Genomic DNA, 16,073 nt, shown 5'->3' with positions numbered 1-16,073 from the left:
GGCCTTGCATTACTATTGTGAAGGTGGTATTTGTGTTTTTGAGACAAGGTCTCTTGTAAGGCACATTGCCCCATACTCACTGAAAAGCTAAGGATGACCTTGAACTCCTGACCCTCCTGCTGGGATGATAGGCCTGCCCCTTCACACAAGGTTTTCTTCCCTCAGGGTGGAAGCCGGGGCCTTAGTCCAGACAAGCACTGCTAGCTCAGTACCGGCCTCAGCCTGAAGCTCTTGTGCAGAAATTGCCTGCACAAGGGAACAGTGTCATGCATCTGGCAGGAAGCTTCCCCCAAACCCCAGTCTAGCCTCCAAACAGCAGATTCTGGAAACAGGACTCAGGCCCTCCAAAAAAGCAGCATGTTACATGGTCTTAACCACTGAGCCATCTCTCCAGCCCCACCCTATTGATTCTTTAATTTAGATACTCTAAACAGGGTTTCATGTAGTCCAGGCTGTCGTGGAACTGGTGATCCTCCTGCCTCAGCCTCAAGCATAGGGATTACTGGCAAGCCTGCACCACCAGGTGAAGATCCCTGGTTCATGCTGATTATTGTTTTTGGTTTTTGATTTATTTTTGTTTCATTTTGTTTTTCAAAACAGAGTTTTTCTATCTAACCCTGGCTGTCCTGGAACTCACGCTAGTCCTTAAACTCGAAGAGATCCTCCTGCCTCTGCCTGCTAGGACCAAAGGTGTGGACCACTACTCTGGATGTTTTAATTTCTGATTTTGTGTGTGTGTGTGAATCTATTTTAGGTACTCACAGAAGAAGGCATGGGTCTTGCTTGATCACCTTATTCCCTTGGGTTATGATCTCTCACTGAACCTTGGAGCTAGGCCAGCAGCCAGCAAGATCCAGTGAGAGTTTTTCCTCTATATTGACACTCTATATTATGCTGGAGTGACTGCTACACACAGGCGTTGGCACCACCATGCCTGGCTCCCTCACTGGTACTCGAGATTTGAACTCAGGTCCTTGTGCTTGCACAGTGACTCCTCGCCAGAGCCCTATTATTTACCCTGTAGTCCAGGATGACCTTGAACTGCTCCCATCCTGGAGCGATGGGACTTCAGGTCTGTAGCACCAGTCTGTTAAGAGCTTTTAGATTTATTTAGTTTCTTTGTGTGTATTTTGTCTGTGTGCATGTGTGTGGCAACACATATGTGCTTGGAAATAGGAGAGGACATCTGATCTCCCTGGAACTGGAATTAACAGACATCTGTGAGCTGAAAATTGAACCCAGGTCCTCTTGAACGACCAAGGCTCTTAGCCACTGAGCCTCCTCTCCAGCCTCACCCTCATCCAGTTAAAGTGGTGCTGAGGTTGGACCCCAGGATTTGATGAGCTAGGCAAGCACTCTGTCAACCGAGCCACATCCCAGCCCTCCTGAAATTATCTGTTTTAAAGATTTATTTTATGTATATGAAGTACACTGTAGCTATCTTCAGACACACCAGAAGTGGGCATCAGATCCCATTACAGATGGTTGTGAGCCACCATGTGGTTGCTGGAAATTGAACTCAGGACCTCTGGAAGAGCAGCCAGTGCTCTGAACCATTGAGCCACCTCTCCAGCCCTATCTGTTTGTTTTTGTGTGGCTGTATGTCTCGATGTGGTGTGGCAGTCAGAAAACAACCTCCAGGAGTCATCGCTGGGTCCCTGGAGACTGAAGTCAGGTCATCAACCTTGGTGGTTAGTGCCTTTTCCCACTGTGCCATCTCACCAGCTCCACGACTCCCTTTAAAACAAACAAACTGGCTGCTCTTCCAGAATACCCCCTGGGTTCAGTTCCCAGCACCCCCATGGTAGCTTGCAAGTGTCTGTAACTCCAGCTACCAGTGCCTTCTGACTTCCTGGGTACCAGGCAGGCGTATGTTGCACAAACATAAATCCAGACAAAATGCCCATGTACATAGACTTTTAAGTACTTATGTGTATAAATGCTTTGTCTTTTCGTGTGTGTGTGCACCGCGTGCATGCCTGGTATCCCTGGAGGCCAGAAGAGGGCATCAGATCCCCTGGAATGGGAATTACAGACAGTTGTAAGATGCCAACTCCGGTGGGTGTCAGGTCTTCATAAAAACAAGTGCTTTTAATCACTGAGCCGTCTTTCTAGCCCATATAATTTTTATGAAATTTTAAAAATCCATATGTATATATAATTGGATAAAATTCACATTCATTAAATTGACCATTTCATTTTTTTTCTTTAGATGCTGAGAGGGAGCTGCACACAGGGCCTCGAGCAAGCTAGATATGGTTCTGCCCTGAGGCCCAATTCTGTCACCTGCACCATTTCCAAGTACCTAGTTCAATGGTATTTAGCTTGGTCTCTGTGTTGTGTAACCATCTCCAAAATTACTGAGCTTGCAAAATCAAACCTGTCCCCACTGAACACTAACCCCATCTCCCAGGTCCAACCACTGAAGCCTCGGCATCTGAGGACCTCAAGTGAATTCAGTTGTGTGTGCGCACCTGTTTGTGTCTCTGTGTATGTGTGTGTATGTGTTTGTGTGTCTGTGTCACCTCAGATTGGCACAGGTGTTTGCAGAGGCATTATTGTTATTTAACACCTCTCTGCCTTCTGTCTTGAGGCACAGTCTCCTACTAAGCAGGAAGCTTGCTGTTTCTGTAAAAACTCAATGAGCAAGCTGCCTGTCCCCCATCCCATGGCACTTGGGGTACAGGTCTGTGTTTTTGGCCTGGTCGTTTGTTTGTTTGTTAAGACAGAGTCTCTCTGTGTAATCCTGGCTGCCCTGGGGCTCAGGCTAGCCTCAGACTCACAGGTATCCTCCTGCCTTTGTTGGGCCCTCATAAACCCCCAAAGACCACCAAGGAGCCGACTCTGATGCATTCTCACTCGGGATCTTTTTATTCAATCGTGGGCTCACCACCAATCTTGACACAGCAGAACAGGAGGGTAAAGCCCAAGCCTAGTTTCAAGCAAGCATTTATAGAAGCAAGCAAACAAGTCAGGGGGTTTCTAGCCTGGCACACATCTGATTGAGGGGAGCTACTATGCTATTTGTTGCCCTTTGAAATAATTGGCTGGTGCTGGGAGGCAAACCATAAACTTTACTTCTGCTTTTTTCCTGATTGGTAGGTGTCAGGGAGTAACTTGGAGGTGCAGACATTAGGGAGTAACCTGGCTTGGAGGTGCAGGCTTGTTAGTTAACTCAAGTTCAACTTAGGTCAGGTTCTCTAAGATGGAGTCTGAACCCAAAATGGCATTGGTCTGGTTTCTCACCTTCATCCCACAAGAGCTGGGATTAGAGGCATGTATAACGTGTACTCTGCCTGGATTTGATATGCGGCTGGAGACTTGAACTTGGTTCCTCTTGCTTGCACACCGTACATTTTATCCACTGAGCCATCTCCTTAGTCCTTGTGCCATTGCTATTGTCCCTTTAAGGTTTTCTCTGTGTGTGCACACGCATCTGCAGGTCTCCTTGGAGGCTAGAAGAGGGCGTGGGATCCCTTGAGCTGGAGTTACAAGTGTCTGTGACTCACCCAACAAGAGAGCTGGGATTTGAACCCTAGACTTCCTGATTGAAAAAAAAGTGCTCTTAACCACTGAACCATCTCCCCACTTTTTGTTCTGTTTGTTGTTTGTTGATTTATTAGTTTGGGTTTGGTTTGGTTTTCAGACAAGAGTCTCCCTATCTAATCCTGCCTGGCTTCAAACTCCCAATGAAAACCAAGCTAACCTTGAACAGAGATCTACCTGCCTTTGCTTCCTAACTGAGATTAATAAAGGTGTACCAAGGTAGTTGGCCTTTCATTCCGTTGTCTGTGTTTTGAGATTGGGTCTTGTGTAGCCCAGGCTAACTCAGAATTTACTTTTTTTTAGCCAAGGATGACCTTGAACTAAGTCTTTATGCTCCTGCATCTACCTCCCGAGTGTTGGGATTGCAGATCTGTCTGTGCCATGACTCCCAAATCAAGCAGTGCTAGGGATTGACCTCTCTCTGAACCACCCCACATCTGCTTTGAGACAGGATCTCCTATAGCTCAGGTTGTCTTCTGCTCAGCTCCTAGCTGAGGCTGATCTCGAGAATCTGATACCTCTACCTGCCTAGCCCCATGCGCACTCCGCTTCAGGGACTGAGCCCCGTGCTCCCTGCGTGCTAGGCCAGTGCTCTCCTGTTCTCCATCCCTCAGCCCTGTTTCTGTTTCTGTGAAGGCACCTTGCACTGTCTCCGGTTCTGCCTCAACACTGCAGTTTCAGCGGCTGGCAGCCCTTCTGTGTCCCCAGGAATCTTTCCAGGTCTTCTCAGGTGTGTGCCTCTTTCTGGACAGGAGCTCTGGCCAGGGCTGTGAGGTGACACACCCTTTGTTTGCTCTTCAATGGGGGGGGGGGGGGGCGGCACTTTGGGCTAGGGTCACTTATGTCTGCAGGGTTCTCTTGCTCATTCCGGGTAGTTATCTCCTGACCCTCCCCTGCTGATAAGAACAGGCTATCTTTAGCCCCAGGGTTTAGAACGATCTGGTAGGAACCTGCCAAGGTCACTGGCGCCAGACACTGAACTCTGGGTCCCCACCCCCAGTCAGTGCCTTACTCTGGCCACTGGTGTGCTAAGCAAGCACTTGTCTTTGACCCCAAGGTCTGGGCTCCCTTTCTTTTAAAGTTGCGCTCACTGTTATGCAATTTACTGATTTAGGCCCAAAGAAGGGGGGTTGGCCTGAGGGAGCCACAGCTGCCAGGTGGTGACAGGCAGTTAGCTCACGTCCAGTCAGATCCCCTTCCGGCCTGCTCCTCCACCATCACTCCCCAGTTCTCGTTCTCTCTTGTCTTTGTCTATTTGATGGCTTCATATTTTCAAAAATCCTCTTTATAATTAGTGTGGGGTGGGAGGGTGCCACCGGAAGCGTATGCAGGTCAGAGGACAGATTGTGGGAGTCAGTGCCTGAGTCTGTCTGGGTGTGGGTATTTAAGGAGACAGGGCTCACTTTGTACTTCAGGCTGGTCTGGAACTCACTCTGAACTGGAGGCTCCTCTTAGTCTCCAGAGTCTTGAGATGCCAGATATAAGCCACCATGCTTAACCTCAGGGGCCGGGCTCACTGCTCTTGTCCAGACTGGCCACCCGAGTGCTGGGTTACATGCTGACCCCTACTTAAAGATTTTCCTTCATGATTGGTTTATTTTTTAAAAATTTGAGACAAGGTCTCTTTATATAACCCTGGCTTTCCTGGAGCTTTATTTGTAGACCAGGCTGGCCTCAAACTCAGAGATCTGCCTGCCTCTGCCTTCCCAGTGCTAAAGTACTCACTTCCACACCAGGCCCCTAGTGGAACATTCCAAAAACACAGAAGCAGGAGCCTGGGAAATGTATGTGGTAAAGAGCACTGGCAGTTCTTGTAGAGGACCAGGGTTTGGTTCCTAGCACCCTGGTGATGGCTTCCCAACCATCCATAACTAGTTTCAAGCGGCCAGACACCCTTTTATGACCTCTGCTGGCATCAGGCAAGTACATGGTTCACATACATACATGTAGGCATAGATTGCGGTGGCACAAACCTGTAACCCAGCCACCTGGAGGTAGAGGTAGATGGATCTCTTAAGTGTAAGACCAGCCTGGTTTATAAGAGCTCCAAAAAAAAAAAAAAAAAAAAAAAAAAAAAAAAAAAAACAATAAATCCCGTTTTTATGCGTACTTAATATATTTCTAAAGTAAACTTAAAAACAAAAATCGGGTTGGAGATGGCTCAGTGGTTAAGAGCACTGACTGCTCTTCCAGAGGTCCTGAGTTCAAATCCACGCGACCACATGGTGGCTCACAACCATCTGTAATGAGATCTGATGTCCTCTTCTGGTCTGAAGACAGTGACAATGTACTTATATAAAATCAATCAATCAATCGATCTTAAAAACAAAAAAACTCATGCAAAAATAAACTGCTTCGCCCCTAAAAGCAGTGACTGAGCAGCAAACTTGTCTAGGGTCGCGCAACTTTCTAGTCTACGCATGCGCAACAGACTCGGACGCGGCCTCTTCCCGGCCTCATAGCGGGAGAATTGGCAGCGGTACCGGGTCAAACGCGGACTGGCCACTCGTGACACGCCCTCCCTACGATGATTGGTCCTCACACCTGAGTGACAGGAAAAGTTCGCATAAGTTTTTCCACAAAATGGCCGCTTCCGAAGCGCTCCGTCCGCTCGCTGATTGAGTGCTGCGGGAGACGGACGTAGGAACGATCCAATGAGTATTAGCCGCTCTGGGAAGAGGGCGGAGGCCGCGGTGAGACAAATTTGCGCGGGTTCAGACTCAGCGCAGACAGTCATGGCGGCTTTCCGTGACATGGAGGAGGTGAGCTACGGGCTACTGAGCCTGCTGGGGGCCAACCGCGCCGAGGCGCAGCAGCGGCGGCTGCTCGGGCGTCACGAGCAGATGGTGGACCGGCTGCTGGAGATGCAGGACGGCGCCGACCAGCAGCTTCGGGGTGAGGGCGGGGCCCCGGCTCTCCAGCCTCGGAGGACTTCTTGGTGGTAGCTGGCACTCCTGGGCCTCAGTTTCCCCAGCTGACAATAGCCATCGTCCAGAGGTGTCCTGATAAGTGTCAGAGCTCACAATGCGCGATTCTGCACGATCTCCGTTTGGAAGTCAGTTATGATCCATCCCCCACCCTTGCTCTCCACTCTTGAGGGTCTTCCGAGGGGGAGCCTTTACACCCCAGCCTCGGCTCCTCCACTCGTGAAACCGTTGTCATGACAGCGGATTACAAACTTAGAAGTAAATATAGGAGTTAGCAGGGCCTGAGCCTTTATGAACGTTCAAAGATTCAGTCTTAAGTGTAACTCTGAGAAATTCAAAGAGTCTTCTCTGTCAGCTCGTCAGTGCCGTGGTTACAGGTGTAAGCCATCTTCCATCTCAGTGTCCTTCACTGTCAAAGGTTGGGACCATTTTTTTTTTTTTTAAGTTCGTTCCTTCCAATAGATTGTGAACAGAGCCTGCTGTGACCTGCCCTGCAGAGAAGCCCTTGGAGGCTGGCATTCTACTGGAGAGGAGACAGGATAAACATTTATACTGCAGTGATGGGCTGAGGAGACAAGTCCTTTCTGTCATTAGGAGTGGTGACATGGGGAGGGCTTTCTGCAAAGATAGTGGGGAAACTTGGAGGAGTTGAGGGAACTGGGATACAGTAAGGGTTTTAAAACAAGCTGTGCTGCCAGCACTTGGAAGGGCAGAGACGGGTGGATCTCTGAGTTTGAGGCTAGCCTGGTCTACAGAGTGAGTTCCTGGACAGCCAGAACAGACAGAAGAACTCAAATAGCTAGACAGACATGATGTGAAAGGCTAGAAAGAGATGGCTCAGCAGTAAAGAGTACACACAGTTCTGGTCTATATAGCAAACTCCAGGCCATGCAGGGCTGCACACAAGTCCCACTGCAAGTGAGTAAGGGGAACCCACAGTTTATCCAGGATACTTGGTGAATGTCACTCATACATTCACCTTATAAAGAACAGCCGTGCAAGAGAGCTGGACAGTGGTGACCAGAGAAGGGGTGGGAGGTCCTTCCTCAGTCCTCGAGAACAGGATAAATGAAGTGTTAACCAGTGAGAAAACAGCCAAGGGGACAAGTGCCTGAGTGTGCTGAGATACAGCATGGGCTTTGAGCTGGAGACTCAGTAGCTGAGATCACTGCTCTCCCAGAGAACCTGAGTTCGGTTCCCAGCACCCATGCCAGGCAGTTCACAACCACATGGAACTTCATTTTCACAGAAATATGACACATTTTGGTCTCCAGGGGCATCAGGCACACATGCATGCAATGGGCAGTGGCTGTGGTTCAGTTGATGGCACACATGACTGGCATGCATGAAGCCCTGGGTTCCATGCCCAGAGCTGTATTAAACAGGCATGACCGAATGGGCCTGTCAAACCAGTGTCAGAGACCAGCGGGAGGGTCAGGAGTGAGAGACTGAAAGGAATTGCAAGCAGGCTGATGGCAGACACAAGACCCATGTAAAAAGTAAAGAAGTATACATGAGGCCTTGGGAGCAGTGATAATGAAGGAAGATCTGAGGGCTGTGGAGATGGAGATAGAATTTCTGGTCAGTAGCAGCTTACAGAGAAACCTTTTTCCACCTTCACCCAGGCTCTGCCCCATACAGTTCTTTTGAGGGGGTCTTGTGTTGGTAGTACAGTACTTGGCCAGCATGTGTGAGGGAGGTTCGTAAGTAATTCAATGGCCATACATTGTGACCTGTTTCTGTAGAGTAACTCGGGAGGGTAAGACAGGATTCTTTGAGCCCAGGAGTTTGTGGCCAACCTGGACATCATAGTGAGACCCTGGAATCATTCAACGTCCCCTCCCCCAAAAACATGGCCAACCTGAGCTACCTAAGGCTACTTCCCAAACAAAAGATACCAAGTGCTGCCTCACTGGGTAAACTCCTGCTAGCACACAGAAGCTCTTGGCTTCCATCCCCAGCAGCACACAGGATGGGCACAGTGGACAACTTAGGGCATCCCTCTGTCCCCCTTCCAGGTGTCCTAGAAGTGGGCCTCAGTTCAGCAGGCTTGTTAGTGTCTCGGCTATTACTAATTTGTGTGGTGGTTTTAGCACTGGGTCTCTAACCCAAGCCAAAGTAGAGTTCTGCGTCTTTCTGCCTCTACCTCCCGAGGAATGGGCTATAGATACACTGCCATTTTCAGCATTGCCTGTGTTCTGGCAGAGCAGGAATAAGGCCCAGATACTGGGAGGTACTCAGATGGGGAGCAGAGCTGTAACTGGGCAGTAGCCTGAGCCACCTCTTCAGAGTCCTGGGCAGAAGACAGAACAAGGACACCTGCTTTTGTCCCATTGCAGAGACTCTGGCTATGGAGGAGGAAGTAGCTCAGAGCCTTCTCCAATTGAAGGAGTGTACGCAGCAGGGAGGCACCGAGCTCCAGCAGCTGGAAGTCGAGCTCCAGAAGGCCAGCAAGGAGGATGCCTGTCTGCAGGCCAGGCTCTGATATCCTTACCTAGCACATGTCAGGCCTTGGCTTTTGTCTCTAATACTGAAGTACATATAGGAAGAAAAGGCTTGAGCATTTGGTGCTCTGGCCTGGTGGTGAGATGGTTGTCCTTACTCTGAGCCTTGGCCTTAACTGACTGCACTCAGATCACCGCAGAGCTGCAAGAGCTCAGGGAGATGGAGGAAGATCTCAAGCGACAGGAGAGAGACGTGGATGAGGACAACACCGTCACCATCCCCTCTGCAGTGTAGGTTCTGCGGGCTGGGCCTGGAGCGATGCCTGCGGCGTGATTGACACTGATTCTGTGGTAACTCTTCTCTTCTTTTCCCCGTTCTCTAGGTACGTGGCTCAGCTCTATCACCAAATTAGTAAAATAGAATGGGATTATGAGTGCGAGCCAGGGACCATCAAGGGCAGTATCCTTTGAGAAAGCGATGCTGGGGTGGGAGGAAGCACCTGGGGAAATGGGGACATCCTCACATGCTACAAACAGTGGTGGCACATGCCCACCCCAGCACTGAAGGCAGAGGCAGGTGGATCTCGCTGGAGGTTGAGACTAGCCTAGTCAACTAGCAGAGTAGGTTTTGGGACAGCCAGGGATACACAGAGCAACCTGGTCTCCAAAAAACAAAAAGGGGAGGGGAAAAAAAGGAAAAGAGTAAACACAGATTCTAGCAAGGGCACTTCTGGGGATCTGAGCCCAAGAAGAGAAGGTCATATATCAGGTTCATGGGGTGTCATTCTCCACAGCCAAATGCCGACAGTGTCTCAGCAGATGATGGGTAAAGGACATACAGTTTGTCTGTGTACTACATTAGTTTTCAGCTTTTAGGAGGGCCATGGTCAGAAGATGTAAATGTAATAGAACCTTTGCTCAGAATATGGGTGACCTGGTATCTACATGTTGTATTCCAGACAGGCCACAAATCCTTGGTGAACTTCCCACTCTGTCTCTCAAATGCTGGGACTAGGTATATGCCCATCATATCCAGCAAATATATCCTTTTTAATTAAAAAGAAATAAAGAGCTAGCCAGATGGATCAGTGAGTAGGGGCACATGCCACCGAGCCTAATGATTTCAATCCCTGGAACCCACTGATGGGAGAACAGCCACACATGTCATCTGATACTTTCCTTTCATCTTGCCCTCAGTCCACCACGGCCCCACTGTGGCCCAGCCTATCCACTTGGACAGTGCGCAGCTTTCACAGAAGTTCATCAGCGACTACCTCTGGAGCATGGTGGACACTGAGTGGTAGCCAGAGCCTTGACCTCATCATACCTTGCACAGAATTGGGTCGAGGGGACCAAGGAGAACACGCTAAAATTAAATGTCTATATGTAAATGAGTTCATTGATTTATCTACTTTCTTTAAGACAGTGAGTGTCTCATGGAGCCGAGGCTGGCCTGGAACTTTTTTTTATTACATTTAAAAAATCATCTTTATTTTTACTGTATGACTGTTTTGCCTGCATGTATGTCTGTTAGCTATGTGTTCCAGTAGAGGTCAGAAGAGGGCGTCAGGTCCCCTGAAACTGGAGTTATGGGTGGTTGTGAGCTGTCATGTGGGTGCTGGGAATCAAACCTGGGTCCTCTGCAAGAGCAGCCAGTGCTCGTAATTGTTGAGCTGTCTCTCCATCCCCCTTATTACAATTTTTACATGTGTGTAGAGCGTGGTGTGTGTGTAACGACTTGCTGGAGTTGACTCTGTGGGTCTGTGCATGAGTATGCTTGGTGCCTGAGGCCAGAGTAGTCATGTGGTTGTGCGTACATGGGTACTGGGAACGGAACTCTGCAAGAGCAACCAGTTCTAACAGCTACAACGTCCCTCCAGCCCTCCCCACCTTATGTTTTTGAGGCAGGGCTTGAACTCCAAGGATTTGCTTTCCCCACCTCGCCCAGCAGTTTACCCGAGTTTTAGGTTTGACCTCGGGTCCTGCTCCAGTTGTTAGCAGTTGGCTGACGGCCATCTCAGCCCACCCTCCCCATCCTCTTCTCATGAGGTCATCACTGGAAGACTTTCAGTTTGTGCTCAGTTCCTGAGCCACATCTAGAGCCAGGTCACTCCATGTCACCTAGTTGACAGCTGTATGATGTCTTAGCTTTTGGGGGTACCATCCCTGACCTCACTGGATTCCAGTAGTGTCCTTACAACAGGAAGTGTCTGAGCCTTGGATGAGTGTCCCTGGGGGACGGTCATACACAGCTAATGTCTGCTGGACTAACATTAGTCCACATTGCCTGCTGAGTTACTGCTATGGACTTGTCTTTATACCAGTGTGAGACGGTGCAGGATAGAGAACTCTGGTTGTAAATGCTGATCTACAGGCCTGGTGCCTGGTGGGGAAAGTAACCATGGAGTTCAAGGCTGCCAAATAGCCAAGCTAGAGGACTATGAGGTGGCTCATGGGTAAAGGTGCTTGTATTGATTGTATGTATATGAGTATACTGTAGCTGTCCTCAGATACACCAGAAGAGGGCATCAGATCCCATTACAGATGGTTGTGAGCCACCATGTGGTTGCTGGGAATTAAACTCAGGACCTCTGGAAGAGCAGTCAGTGCTCTAACCACTGAGCCATCTCTCCAGCCCCATAAAACAACAAAAACCCAGGAGAAGAGCAGGAACCAACAATGAGGCTTTGCTCTGGCCCCTGTGGAAAGAAACTACCTTGCTTTGCACAGGAAGGGCGAGTGCCCGGCTGCTCAAACCCCTGACCCTCCGGTAGCAGGAGGGTCTGCATCCTCCTTGCTCCCTTCACTGGGAGGAGCACGAGGGCCTGACTCCAGGGCCCAGTGAGTGAGGACTGTGGCCCAGTGCCCTGGAGAGCCCCCAGCTCTCTGCATGCCTAGGCTCTGAGTCACTGCCCAGCACTGGATGGCTGCTGCCCAGGACATCCTGGGGCCAGCCCACAGCCTCCTGCCCAAATTCCTACACAGCCTGGCTTGCTCTTTCTAAGAGAACCAGCCACTCTTATTTTTAAGACCAGCCAGAAGGAGGAGCAATCCCGAGTTTTAGTTTACAGATGAGGTAAACTGAGGGACAGTTCTACCTGGCCATTTCCCTTAAGTCCCAAGACATGAAGTCCAAGGGTTGAACCATTCACCTGTGCTCTACTGCAGTGGGCAGGGGCACCTACAGCCAGGTGCCCCCCTGAGCTGTCACCAGGATGAGGTGGTTTGTTAGGGCAATGGTGAGAGCACCCGACAGGTGGCCAGCCCCTTCTCCCAGCTTTCCTCTGTGTCTGGGGTTAGCTGTGTTTCCACTAGGCAGGCTCATTAAGCAGGAAGGATGCATAGGTCTAGGAAGTAAGCAGAAGGAGCCAGGGCAGCCAAGTTTGAAGACTCTGTGTCCTGACCACACTTGGGGACTGAAACCTACAAGTGACTCACTCACCTTGGTGTCGGGACCTCATAATAGACCCTTTTTACTGTGTCTACATGAGGAGGCAGTGTGTAGTGAGAGTGAGGTCAGTGCAGGCCACGGTGCATGTGGGATCAGTTTTCTCACCCTTAGAAAGATCTGGGGCAGGGGAGCGGGAGAGATGGCTCAGAGGTTAAGATCGCTGACTGCTCTTCCAGAGGTCCTGAGTTCAAATCCCAGCAACCACATGGTGGCTCACAACCATTCGTGATGGGATCTTGGCGCCCTCTTCTGGTGTGTCTGAAGACAGCTACAGTGCACTCACATACATTAAATAAATAACTTTAAAAAAAAAAAAGGATTTCAGGGATAAAACTCAGATCCCGGCTCCTGATTATGATGCTCTAGATGTTGCCAACAAGATTGGGATCATCTAAACTGAGTCCAGATGGCTAATTCTAAATATACACCTTTTTTTCACCACAAAAAAAAAAAAAAAAAAAAACCTCAGATCCCCTAGGCTTGTGTGACAAGCACCCTTACCTACCCTCTGAGCCATTGTTTTTGAGGCACTGGATCGACTTCACATATGCTAGACAGGCACTGCCCCTCTGAGCCACAACCCAGCCCAGTCCCCTGCTAGCTCAATGTCCTGTCTGGTGGTTCTGTAGTACGAATACTTTTAAGTGGCTAGAGCTATTGAAGTTTGCCTGGCTGCACATTATCTGGAAAATGAAACTAAATCTAGGCTGGAGATTTGTGTCAGGTTTCACACCTGGTTGCTGTCTGAGCCCCTGGGTGGGGGTGGGGGGACTCTTATTTAATCTCCTGCTAGGAATGAGAGAGGTCATCACACCTGGTGGTCAGGAATTGAGGAGAATGAAATGCTGTGGGAGGTAGAGCTTTAAAGGGCCTCAGGAGGGAAGTGTCCCTATAGCACAGGGGATGAGGGTGGGAGGGTAAAGATGGTGGCAGAATAATGTATCTAAGCCAGGAGAAGGCCAAGGGTTGTCTCCAAGCAATCCCAGAAAGCACCTTGATCAATCTGGGCCTGCAGTCCACAGTGTAGGGGGGGAAGATTTCTCAGATTGCCAGTTGCTTGTCTGAGTAAGAGACTGATCTAATGAAGCCCCAAGTTTCTTCCACACACTCCAGGCCAAAGGGAGGGTCAGGGCAAGGCGGGAGCTCCTCCAGGGCAGGAAGCAGTTTTAGTAAGGGTGACAGCAAGACACAGGAAGTCTAGGGAAACTTTCCCCAGGCAGGCTCACTGGGGGTGGTGTTCCGGAGAACTTAATCTCAGAAAACCACAGCAGGGAGGTGGATCCGCAGAAGCTGGGGTTTGCTGACTTCGAGAGCACCCCCTCCCACTGCCTCCCTCCCGAGGGCTTGGGCTCCAAGCAGGCTCACCACAGACAGCTGTGGTTTGCAGTACTCTAGTTGGAAGGGATGACAGCCTGGGGGAGTGAGTCCACAGAGATGAGACAAGCAATACCACCATTACTTGGGTCAGATAGATACTGCACACACTGGGGTACACATCCAGGTCTTTCATTGATTGCCATTTTTAAAAAACATTTATTTATTTATTTTATATCAGTACATTGTCGCTGTCTTCAGACACACCAGAAGTGGGCATCAGATCTCATTATAGATGGTTGTGAGCCACCAAGTGTTTGCTGGGAATTGAACTCGGGCCCTCTGGAAGAACAGGCAGTGCTCTAACCACTGGGCCATCTCTCCAGCCCCATTGACTGCCCTTCTGAGCCAGAGAACTGCAGGCAAAGAAAACAGAAAGCAGATAAAGGGAACCCTGACCCAAGTGCACAGTGAGTTAAACACCAGCCCTCAGTGTTCGTTTTTGAGACAGTCAACAACCCCAGCTTGGCCTGAAACTCACTATGTAGGGGAGAATGACTTCGAACTCCTGATCTTCCTGCCTCCACCTCCCCAGTGGTAGGGTTACAGGTATGGGTGGGCATGCTTGACTTTGCAGGGGCCAAAGAAAGCTGAAGCCAAGGATCAGAAACTCTATCACCAGTGGGTGGTGGTACTTGACTTCAATCCCACACTCTGGGGGCAGGGTTCAAGACCTCGAGTTCAAGGCCAGCCTGGTCTAAGGAGCGAGTTCTACGACAGCCAGAGCCACACTTGGGAAAAAGTCAACTCATGACCTTCTGTGCCCCGTGGGAGCCCCACACCTGCTCTCCAGCCTGTTAACTCCCAGGCCACGGAAGCTCCGCCATGCTGTCTGCCACACGTGCCAGCAACATGACTCAGTGCAGCCGTGCGCAGTTAGAGGCTTTTTAGACCCTTCTCGGCTTTCTCTCCCAGAGGCGGTTTGGCTCTTGCCCCAGAGGGCAGAAGGAAGGACGGATGTGCCACCCTGTGGATGCAGAGGAGATGACAGGCCTGAGCAGAGGTCCCAGGTGGGATTCGAAGCTGAAGTTCTGAAGTGCACAAAGTCACACAGAAAACGACAGCAGAGCCAGGGTCTGGGACAGGTTGCTGGTCTAGTGCGCCTCCATTGCTGTTCCGTTTCCCAGACTCTTTCCCTAAGTTTCTCTTATTGGGCTCAACAGTGGGACTGGCGGGGAGGGGGGGGGTGCGCAGGAGGGAGGGGGAGATAGGTAGAGGTCCTTTTCCTCCTCCATCAGGTCCAGCAAGATTTCCTAAAGCTGTTTCCCAGCAGCAGCTCATTCCGGGTGTTGGCATTTAGTCTAGGCTCCGCCCCACAGTTACCTGGCAACAGCCTGTTATGCCTGGCTCACTATAAAAGGAGCTGCTAGCCCCCTCCTCATTCTCTTCTATTGTTCTCTTACTCTCTTGCCCTCTTCTCTCTCCCCATTCCCCTCCTCCTCTCACCACGTGCTCTTGGCTGGCGTCTACTCTTCTGTCTTGTCTGTCTCTCTTTCTGGCTTTCTCTCAACTTTGCTCCCCAAGCCCTGAATAATCTCTATTCTATACTATACCATTGTGTGGCTGGTCCCTCCCGGAAGGGATGCCTCAGCACGGATCCACAGAAGCACTTCCTTCCCCTACACCATACCTCACCTTCACCAAACATTCCCTTTTTTCTATCTTTTTATAAAACATAGCAAGGTGGGTGGGGGAGAGGGCTGGAGAGATGGCTCAGTGGTTAAGAGCACTGACTGCTCTTCCAGAGGTCCTGAGTTCAAATCCCAGCAACCACATGGTGGCTCACAACCATCTGTAATGGGATCTGACACCCTCTTCTGGTGTGTCTGAAGACAGCTACAGTGTACTTACATATAATAAATAAATCTTTAAACACACACACCACACTGGTGCTGACTCAATTCCTCAGTAACCTCTCTGACTCCCATAGCTCTCCACCGTCCTCCTCAGTCCCAGGAACTCCTCTCCACCCCTCCCCAGCTTCTGGGCTCTTCTCCCAGGGCTTAATCCTAGGGACAGGCCTTCAGTTGCTTATCTCTGGATGTGGGCTCATGGTTCCAATTTGTTCTTCAAATTTTTCTTTCAAACATTTCATTTCAGCCAGGCATGGTGGCCCATAATCTCAGCACTCAGTAGGCAGATGGTTGTAAATTACAGAGTTCACACAGGTAAGGAGCTCACCTCACCCACACTCTAGGAAACCACGGAACTCATTGGGTCACCAAAAAAAAAGGAAACTAGATGTGAGGGCTGGAGAGATGGCTCAGTGGTTAAGAGCACTGACTGTTCTTCCAGGGGTCCTGGGTTCAAATCCCAGCAACCACATGGTGG

General features: G+C 50.0%; 1 protein-coding gene across 3 annotated transcripts; it reads left to right on the top strand.

Moving 5' to 3' along the window:
• Positions 1-6,281: 6,281 nt before the first annotated feature.
• Positions 6,282-10,253, top strand: SPC24 (SPC24 component of NDC80 kinetochore complex; the record flags this gene model as incomplete). Of its 3 annotated transcripts, none has more annotated exons than XM_080930649.1 (5): positions 6,282-6,441; positions 8,813-8,938; positions 9,082-9,208; positions 9,301-9,377; positions 10,115-10,253. In XM_080930649.1, 5 exons carry the CDS (start codon positions 6,282-6,284, stop codon positions 10,219-10,221), a joined length of 597 nt encoding a protein of 198 aa, XP_080786775.1. In that variant the 3' UTR covers positions 10,222-10,253. The 3 variants fall into 3 exon arrangements, with proteins under 3 accessions (XP_080786775.1, XP_080786776.1, XP_080786777.1); XM_080930650.1 differs by having other exon boundaries at positions 8,813-8,957; positions 9,104-9,208; XM_080930651.1 differs by lacking the exon at positions 9,301-9,377 and having other exon boundaries at positions 8,813-8,957; positions 9,104-9,208.
• Between the last annotated feature and the right edge of the window lie 5,820 nt (positions 10,254-16,073).

Source organism: Micromys minutus (genome assembly GCF_963924665.1).
Source record: "Micromys minutus genome assembly, chromosome: 16".
Classification (NCBI taxonomy): Eukaryota; Metazoa; Chordata; class Mammalia; order Rodentia; family Muridae; genus Micromys; species Micromys minutus.
The sequence above is the reverse complement of the archived record's forward strand: the minus strand, read 5'-3'. Positions and strand labels throughout refer to the sequence as shown.